The sequence below is a fragment of the Phasianus colchicus genome, chromosome 5, assembly GCF_987193195.1.
Source record: "Phasianus colchicus chromosome 5, bPhaCol1.hap1.1, whole genome shotgun sequence".
NCBI classification, from domain to species: Eukaryota; Metazoa; Chordata; class Aves; order Galliformes; family Phasianidae; genus Phasianus; species Phasianus colchicus.
In genome coordinates this window covers 57,410,292-57,420,133 of record NC_143440.1, presented here as the reverse complement: position 1 = coordinate 57,420,133, position 9,842 = coordinate 57,410,292, and the positions used below count along the sequence as shown (strand labels likewise).

The 9,842-nt window shown below is 43.6% G+C and overlaps 1 protein-coding gene and 1 non-coding gene across 3 annotated transcripts; one reads left to right on the top strand and one right to left on the bottom strand.

The window, feature by feature from the left end:
- Positions 1-1,987: 1,987 nt before the first annotated feature.
- On the bottom strand, positions 1,988-9,664 carry TBPL2 (TATA-box binding protein like 2). Of its 2 annotated transcripts, none has more exons than XM_090141903.1 (7): positions 9,508-9,664; positions 6,159-6,457; positions 5,601-5,688; positions 4,953-5,044; positions 3,972-4,139; positions 3,116-3,210; positions 1,988-2,213 (listed from the first exon to the last, which is right to left on the bottom strand). In XM_090141903.1, the coding sequence occupies exons 1-7, from the start codon at positions 9,556-9,558 to the stop codon at positions 2,134-2,136; spliced, it is 873 nt and encodes a 290-aa protein (XP_089998029.1). In that variant the 5' UTR covers positions 9,559-9,664; the 3' UTR covers positions 1,988-2,133. The 2 variants fall into 2 exon arrangements, with proteins under 2 accessions (XP_089998029.1, XP_031461263.1); XM_031605403.2 differs by having other exon boundaries at positions 6,159-6,565; positions 9,508-9,662.
- TRNAG-UCC (transfer RNA glycine (anticodon UCC)) lies at positions 9,404-9,475 on the top strand. The gene has a single exon. It is a non-coding gene; the product is annotated as a tRNA-Gly (tRNA).
- Positions 9,665-9,842: the final 178 nt, after the last annotated feature.

Genomic DNA, 9,842 nt, shown 5'->3' with positions numbered 1-9,842 from the left:
TCGGCCCGGGGCATTGTGGGGAGCGGCGCTGAGGCGGCGGGGCGGGATGAGGCGCGCCGTGCGCCTCACGGGGAGCGGGAAGCGGGAGTTCGCGCGTCAGCGCTTGGCGCCGTCCCTCCACAAACCAACGGCACGGTTAAACAGATAACAGGATCACAAAATGATGGAGTTGGAGTTAAAAGGGACCTTCATAAGCCGTCCGGTCCCGCTCCCTGCGGCGCACAGGGACACCTACAGCTCCATCAGCGCTCACAGCCCAGCCCCTGGTGTCTGCAGGGACATCGCCGGGCACCCTGTGCCTCACCGCCCTCGTTCTTAACAGCTTTCCCCTCATACCCAGCCTAAATATCCCCTCTTTCAGTCTGAAACCGTCTCAAACTGGAAGAGAACCGCGATTCTTGTTTTTAAGACAAGTTGCCATAGCAAACACGAGGTTATCAGCAGCTCTGAGGTGACACAGAGCCCATTTCTTATCTCCAAGCTCTTTCCACACTCCTTAAAAGAGCATTGATTTTACTGGTGAAATTATGCAGCTAGCTCTTAATGAAAAAGCAGTTTTCTTTCCCGAAGAAGGCTCATCTCAGATAAGCCATTTCCAAACACCAATAAGAACAGGTTGTTGCTTTTCACTTGCAAGGATTCTGGTAAATCAAGCTTATCAGCTTTAACAGCCACAGTGCAAATAGAAGCTCAGCCCAAAGCAGTGGAAAGTCTGCAGTGTTGGAAAACAAACAGAAAAGTCAGTCTCTGTTTAGAATAGATTTGAGTGTGGAAACCCACAGTTTGCTTGTGACAAAGAAGCTGATAAGGCAGTTAAGACCAGTTTATCATAAGGAAGTGCATGAAGTTTTCCAAACCTTTTGTTCCAGAGGAGCAAAGTTATAAAAGTATTTGAGTGACATTGCAGACACACTAAAGTCACTGCCTCGCCAAATCAGAAATAAGCTGGTGGCAGCAAGACATGACCATTACTCTGTCCTGCATTAAATCATTGCCAACATTGTGTGTTTCTACTGAGGACAGGCAGCTTTTAGCTTAGGTTGCGCTTAAATCATCAAATAGCAACCTCTAGCGGTTCAGGGAGCTTCCTGACAGATCTGTCCCGTCTTCACCAGGAAACAAGGGGAGGAGATGAAGCCCAGCAGCACCAAAACTCTATTCTGGGACAAGAAAAAGCACTCTCGCTTCCAGAGAATCATAGCAGAGACCAGAACAGTAAAAGGATCATCTCTACACTCTTCCCACTCACGTCACCTGAGAGAGACACCTCTAGCAAAGGAGGCCTTGACTTGAAGAAAGTAGAAGAGCCCCACAGCTTCAGCTGCAAAATCACCAAATGCTTTCATGCATTGCCATTATCTAATTAAATAACTCAGATAATTAAGCCCTGAGCATCCAGGACTTTCTGTGTTTTCCTCAAGTCTACTTTAAAGGCTGTTCCTAATCAGTCATCATCTGATCAGGCTTCAATAACACAAACATATACCAATTTTGTTAAAACCCATGCCATGATCAATTAATCAATTTGCTTAGCTAGCCTCTTTCTGGATGTGTTCCAGCACTGCCCTTGAATACCTTCTCTTCTAAGGGAACACCAGCACCATTACACAACAGTTGATCCAACTTGTGTGATCAGAGGGAGCCCGGTGTCCTGTGCAGTCACTGCCTTCAAAACACTGAAATAAAGTCATGCTGGATTTTGTAAGCTATAGTATGGAAAAAAAATAGTATTTTGTATTTTCATGTTCACTCATTCAAATTCAGCATTGCAGGAGCTGGGTTGCCAGTTGATTTGAAGTGTAGTGTCGATTCACCTGTTCAACAGGGAAAAGACAGAAGGTTTCAACTACAAACTAAATGCAACCTTATTATGCATTCTGTTAGAAGTACATTGGTTTGGTAAGTTTCTCTGCCTGATGAAAGTTGTCAGAACTAAAGTAAATTATGGACAGCAAATCTGCAAGCAAAAAACATTTCACAAACTGTAGGAAGGGATCAGCATTTATAGCACTCACAATAACATCACTTTCATCATCCACATCTATACATTTGGGTCCAGGAATAGCCTTGGCTTCTCTTCCATGCCTAGCAATACAAACCCATATGTTATTCCTATCTACTTTACAGGCTGTGTTATGATGCTTTCTTGAAACCTCTAAGAATGGGATAGATGTTCTCAAATGCCTCATAGATTTCAGAACGCTCTTTTGCTCCTGTAAAGACATTTGAGGGGGGAAAAAAAAGGTAAAAATCAGAGTATTGAGAATAACTGAATGCACTTCAAACCTAATGATGAGATTGCAAACCATGGAGAAACAAGAGTTTAAAAGCAAATTTAAGCTAACATTTGATAAAACTGGAGGAAGAACTTCCACCCTGTTACTTCTGCTACCTCACAAACAACAATTTCTAGCTTGCTCTAAGACTGGACTAGTTCTAGTTTTCCTGAAAGTGTCATACATTAGCTTTGAAGTAACACAGCTGTGAAGAATCATGGTTTTATCTGCTTAACCATAACAGCTCTCCCTCTTGATAAGCAGCAAGACGGAAAAAGAAATGGAGAGATTTAACCCCATAGTGCAAATTCACACACAGTTACAGAGCTTCGCTCCTCCAATTCTAAGATGTTTTTGTGTTCTTTACACTTTGTAAGGTCACGAGTTTGCCAAACCCTCTGGAACAGGCTCTTACTTCTCCACCCTTTCCTCTAATAATCCTAAGTATACATTGTCAGTGAAGTGTTTTAAGAAGTTTACTTCCTGTCCAATTCTAAATTGCTGCTTGTAATCCTCAAATTTAAGCAACTGTGAGTAGTACTGGCACTTCAGGCTCCTGGTGGGATTCCTTGCACTGACAAGGCATTATGCTTTGAATAAAGATACTCAAGTTTAATGACATGGAAATTTGAGACACTACACAAAGCAATATGAGGTTCTAGTGCAACAATACCAATATTGTTATCTGCAGAAAACACAGATAAGCAGCAGTAGGCATGAAAAAGACCACTAAGTGGCTTTACTGCAGCAAGATATTACATCAGTATGCTCAATTTAAACACTTCCTCAGAAGACGCTGTAGCTCTCAGTTACAGATAATAAGAGAGGAGACCACTTACCAGTTAGAACAACTTTTCCAGACACAAAGATAAGCAACACTATCCTTGGTTTGACCATCCTATAAATGAGGCCAGGAAACAGTTCAGGTTCATAGCTGTTTGAAAGCAAGCAGGTAAAATTAGTGAAATGCAAGTGCTGTTTCAGTGTTGTATGATGAAATGCTCTATGACTATACTAGCAGGAAGCTAAACCCACAGCTACCCAGAAAAAGACAGGTGAAATAGATCTAGATATCTTGAACAGAAACGTATTAAATCCCAGCAGAGCTGGTAGGAGCACCCTGTGCTTACTGTTACAGACTTTTGAATCCCATTTTCCACAGGTTCAAATAGCTTAAGAGTTGCCTCAATTAAACCTGAATTATTTAATCAAGTTTATTTTTATTTTTTCCTTTTGTACATGGTCTGCAGTCTCCCACTAAGCTTTAGCATTTGACTTGGCAATAATAGGAGACAAAATGTTGGGCATTAGCTGCTCTTAGAGCATCCTACAAGGAGAAGGCAACAAACAGCACAGGGAAGAAAGTTCAAGATGGGTCCATCACTACTGTACTGCTGTAGGCTTTACTGCCAGCTACTGTGTTACTGCTGTAATTAAGCCAAGAGTCATTTTGCCCTGAGCCCACTTAGAACTGGAGTTAGTGCAGAAAACATGCCTTGCTATCCATACTGTAACACATGGCATCTACAGCCACTTCTCGCCTGCTGAACCAGTTCTGGTGAGCCAGAGATGCGCTTGATATTCAGTACTCAGTTAATTATTATGTTAAATTGCCAGGCTCCAGAATTTGAGCTCTTTACAGCTTACAAAGAATGTTCCAAGCTCCATGGAGCCATAACCCACTCTCCCACATACCTGCTGAACTGCTGGTGGGTGAGAACCAGCCCTTCCAGTCGGATGGGGAACCTCACATCACAACTTCCCACCATGTTCTGGATCTTGAAGTCCAAAAACTTGGCAGGGAACCCCAGCTTCTGCACCACACGTGCATATTTCCTTGCTGCGAGCCGTGATTGCTCTTCACTGAGGGAAGAGCAGAAAGGGGAAGCAGCCTTGAGGGCTTTTGTCTGCTCTGAAGCTGGAATTCAGTGTAGAGCCACCACCATGCTACTCTGCTGCTGCTCAAAATAGAAGCTCTTATCCCCAGAACCACTTCAGTGAGCTATAAAGAATGGCGTGCTTTGGTGCTCATTTTCCTATGGTTTATATGAGCACATTACATCACCGAGGATTTCCACTGTTTAAGTAATGCCTTGCAGCATTATCTCATCCCTTCAATTAGGGCTGATCCAGGAGGGAGACCGCAGATATCAGTGTGGTCATCCAGCTAGGTGGGGGTTGGAGGTTTCCTGAGCCATGAGTCAATGCATCATCTCATTGGCAGTCTTAAAGAAGAATAATTTATTGAGGCAGCTGCTGAATTTGAGAGCAGGACCTTCAGAGTACAGAAATCATCTTTGCTTTTCTCCAGCCCCCATTTTCACTACAGGCGTATGCATTGTCTAGTGAGCAGACACCAAAGAAACTTGACAGACACAAGTTACATCTCAACTCACTTTAAAAAGTCAGTGAGAAATGCAAATAACCCCTTAACAACTCCTTAGCATCTTAGCAGCTTTTCTGCTAATATCTACTCAGCTCAATCTATATTCAGGGGCAGAAGCACGCAGTTCAGTGATTATAGAACTCCTGTCACAAAGACGACATTTTCAAGACTAGTGCTTCATTTTTCTTGCAGTCAACAGCAAACCCTTTGCTAGGTAATTTAAACAAGGCTGAGTTGAGGAAGTACAGGTACAGCTGAAAGACTTTTGAGGAAGCAAAAGAAAAAAAAACCTTTTTGCTCCTGTGCAGACCATTTTTCCTGAGCTGAAGATAAGGGCCGTTGTTCGTGGTTCCCTGATCCTCATGATCACAGCAGCAAACCTCTAGAAATTCAAGGGAAAACCTCAGAGTCAAACTGATAGAACCACAAAGGTTGGAAAATACCACTAAGATCACCAAGTCCAACTCCAGCCCATCCCACTATGCCCCTCAGTGCCACATCTACCCTTTCTCAGTATGTCCTTTCTCACCACGTCTGTTCATTCTTTCAAAGAATTATCACTACCACAGAGCTCAGCCCTGCATGCAGTTACTTTGTAAAAGGATTTATTTACCACCCTGAAATTATTATACTTTCCCTCCACCCATGACTTGAGCATTTAGGACAACTAAACCTAAATTTTATTGAGTCTGGAGTCACCTCCAGAAACCCCACTTATTCCCAGTCCATTTCTATAGCATAGAGATGCACAATACCACTCTGACACAAGTTATTCCCTTTCTTTTAGCTTTTGGACATATCTTTCTCTTCCCCAGCAAGGGCCGTGGGTCAAGACAGTGCTGTTAAAAAAGGGATGAAGCTCAGGGTGCATCTGTATGTTGGAGTCCAGCAGCACTAAGAGAAGGGAATAGCAATAAAGCTCAGCCCTCAGGATTTACCTTTGGGTTATACTCTGCATTTCTGGCATGCAGAGCTATGTTCTTCAGATCTAGTTTACAAGCCAAGTTTACAGTTGACACAATATTCCTGAAGAATGAGAAAGATTTGTCATATTGCAGAAAGAAGCTGTTACAGAGCAAAAGCCCAATATTATTAGCTAATGTGGAGTCACAGCCCTCTTAACAGTTGCCAACATTTAATTTACTGCCCACCTCTTTCCCACTTCAGCACTAAGCTATTTTTGCCAAACTTTAGCCATTCAATACCAAAATTAGTTTCTCAGAAGAGGAAATATAACCAGATTCAAAATTATTAGTCCCAACATACTACATTTATTTGTCTTCCTGTAACTAAATCACTGAAGTATTTTTACAGCTTTGAATTGCACCACTGCTGAGTGTTTACAGGCTTCCTAGAGCTCTCCTAAGGAAAGAGTACGTTTGCCTTTACAGGTGTAAATTATACTTTCTCTAGCCTTTAACAGAGATTAGTCAGTGATGGTGGTACTGTGAAGATGGTACTGCTCTTCTTCTGCTATATATGCAACATCAACTTACTGTAACTGAGGAACTATGCCAGAGCTCTCTGATGCAGGTGTCACCGGGGTCATAGGAGTCATTGGTGTCAGGGGAGGACACACACCAGGTTCTCCTGGGCTTGGCTGGGTTGCATCTGGGTACGATGGGCTGCTTTCCTCCACGAACATTCCACTGCCTTCATTTCTCTGTACTGATCCATTAAGCCCTCCTTGCATTTCCTGACCATCTTCAGATGGATTTTGTTCTTTGTTATCTTGGGTAATATCTGGAAGAAAGCTGAGGTCCACGGAGGAGAAGTCTGCAGGAAGCTCTTTGGGCTGATTAAATTGAGAACCAAATGATACATCTTCAGCTGCTTGAATTGGAAGGTCCACGTCATAGGGGCTCATAGGATTAAACAGCTGGGGACTGGCTGAGAGGTCATCCTTGCATTGAGAAAAACATCAATAAGGATGTTGTATTAAAACATTGACTTAACTGGGAACTATGTTAGATTACCTCTCCATTCAGCTAGGAGCTTTCCATCATTTTCCCCTCAATTATTATAGCAGAAAGAACCTTATGGTATGAAAACATCATTTGCTTGGCTGTTAGCATATAGAACTGAAATAATTTCTCCTGGTGGAGATGCACATTTCCCCACCACACCCCAAAGGCAGTCCAGAGCACTCTGGTGATGCCTCAAATTAAGAAATACTGAATGCCTTCAGCAGTGATTGGAGGAACGGTGTTGACACTTAGCCTTTGCTATACCTCAGTTCTGCACATAGCTAACATAATTGCTCCTGAGTTTTTCTAAGGAGGACCACTAGCACTTTCTGTCTGGCTTTCGCTCTCACTATGTACACTCCCTTTTCCCCTTGCTGCTACCAAGGGACAGTGTCAGTGTTGTGTTGGATTTGTGCAATAGAGGGCAGCAGTTCACAGACTCGTGAGCAAATTAAGCATTCAGCTGCTGGAGGTTAGCAGACTAATTCAAGCGAGACGCAGCCAAAGCCAGCATCCTTCCCCAGATCAAGTGATTATGGCACACCACGTACCTGCAGGCAAATGCTTGCATACTAATGCACTCCTTTATCAGCATCATTTCAAAAAGGAATTAGAAGTATTTAAAAGGCATCGTGTCATCAAGAAGGCAAGAGTTCAGGGAAGAATTTATTCCCTTATTCATTGGGAGCACAAGCCTGAAGTCAGAGGAAAGCTTCTTTCAAAAAGGTGACTTCACCTGCCACAGCAGGTGGCAGCTTGGGCTGTCTGTACAAGGGGTTTTGTTGTTCATTTAGGCAATTCTAGCACTGAGAGCCTAAAGGGCTTGAAAACCCAAGCACAAATCAGAACAGGAAACTGCATGCAAGGCGGAGGCCCTTCACAGTTGGCAGCGACTGCCCGAGCTCTGCAGGGAAAAGGGTTTCCAGATTGATGTGTTCAGCACTGAGCCAGTGCTGCTCTGCGCTCAGCAGCTCACTTAGCAGTTGTGTGCTCTGCACCCAGTTACTCTGCAGGATGCCTGCCTGGAGAAAACATTCACAGCTTGTGAAACTCTTAGTGAGTGAGCAGTCATCACAGAGGTCTCTTAGTATAAATAGATACAAGGAGGTCTAGCTCTGAAGTGGGTTCAAAAGCAGCCCTAGAACTGGCTTCTAGATGCAGAGCCCCAGGTGAGATCATCAGGGAGGAATGCAGCTGGAGGAAACCTCAGCCCTCTCTTCGCAGCACAGGACCCAAGAGCACTCAGTATTCACAAGGCTGATGCACATCATAAGGCACCCAAAGTCAAATACGAGTATTTTAGAGAAGTAAACAGTTACTTAGAAATAACAACGTATTATGGAATATGTATTTTAATATATTTTTCTCCTAGGAAAAATAGAAGGAACGTCTCTGCAAGACCTCCAACAGACCAAACAGCAGCTCTAAAGGAATTGACTACAGACTAAAACTCAGCTCTATAGGACTCGACTAAGAAAGTCACAATGCACGTAAGTCATAACGAGCAGAAGATGGTTCAAATAAAAGCCTTGTCACTGCAAGTGTACAGGACTATTCACACATAGCAAAGGGTATCAGAGAATGTGAGAAATAGAGGTAAAAAAAACCTACAGATGAATAGCAAACAGCTCATGGCATAGCTTAAAGAAACAAGCTAATGGATGCGTGATCAATGGGATTGGAAGCATGATCTGGAAAATACATAATTTAAAAGGAACAAAATAAACTACTTAAGGTAGATAGAAAAAGAATGCTAATCTTCCCTGCAACTGTTCTAGGAAAAGTCTTTATAGGGTTAAATGCTGGGGAAGATGGTTTTCATGTGAGACAGATGCTCAGAGGCTGTGGAAGGGGCACAAAGCCACGTTTGCCTTGGGCTGGCTGCCAAGGGTTATTGCTATAGACTCCAGGTTAATTAACTTCACTGAAGGCCCCATCAGCTACATAGCTTTGGACATTTCCTAGTAGCTTCAGAAGGGAGGCTGCACACTGATCCTGTGTGAGATCATCACATTTGAGGCAGTGTGAGGGGAAAGGAGCCCTTTTACTTCTGCTGCAGTAGTTTGTGCAGCCCAGGTATGTGTAAATCAAATCCAGCTGCTTTTAGCATCAGACCTGGCTTGCTTTTTTTGTTAATAGTATCCTAAATATCTGCTACTAGCAAGTATCTCAACAGGTTTGAAATAGAAAATTCCATTTTATCTGTAAAATCCAAGTTATACCTCCCCACATTATACAGCTTATGGGGTTACATTCAGGGGCTTTGCTGACTGCTACCAGGAGGTCTCAGAATTTAAGCAGTGTGGGTAAAACTTAGCTTCTAACCTGAAAATGGTAACAAGGAGAAAAGTGTGCAACTGTAGGAGCTGTGAACACACAGCTTAGCTAGAAGTACAGCCTTGTACCCTGTTATTGCTGCAGCTACTGCAGGAAGCCACCTGGAGCCAGGAAAGCCATTTTAAACAGAATGGGAAAGATTTTTACACACATTTACCAGCCAGCATGAGGAGATTGAGCCTCCTTGCACACAGACTAGTCCATAGTAAAGATGTAAATGTAGCAGTGTTTATTCCATTAGAAATGAGAGTATTCTCATGCAAGAAGGGCATGGGCTCCTCTGTGCTCCCAGTAGCTCTTGGCCAAAGGAATACTCCATGTCCCGCATACAAATAAATCACGTAGAAAGTAAGAAGCATGAAAAAACCCAAATGAGAAAGAAAGCAGGAATTGCTGCTCTGCAATTTGAATACGCGCAGTAAGGACCAATCAACACAGCGTTGGTGGTATAGTGGTGAGCATAGCTGCCTTCCAAGCAGTTGACCCGGGTTCGATTCCCGGCCAACGCAAATTTTGTTTTTTTCTCCTCCCCCCAAAATACCTGCGTGCCGCAGTGCTCCAGGTACTGCTCCAGTGGCGAGACGTCCTCCATGTGTGTAAAAACCGCTGCTCTCTACCAACCACACCTTTATAGCATGGGGCAGCCCCAGAGCAGGTGCGGCTCATCAAGGCACAGCTGGTGATGAACAGCAAGGGGAATTGTGACCTCCAGTGTTGTTTTTACCCTTTGCAAGCAGGCTGGTGGGTAACTTTCACCCTGGGGATGTGCTGGAGAAATTGGGGTTCTGCCTGGTGCTCCCCATCAGGATACAGGCACAGTCTAAGCCTTTCTGTAGGGCTGTGGATGAACAAGGAGCCAGAGCTGAGAAGGCAGAG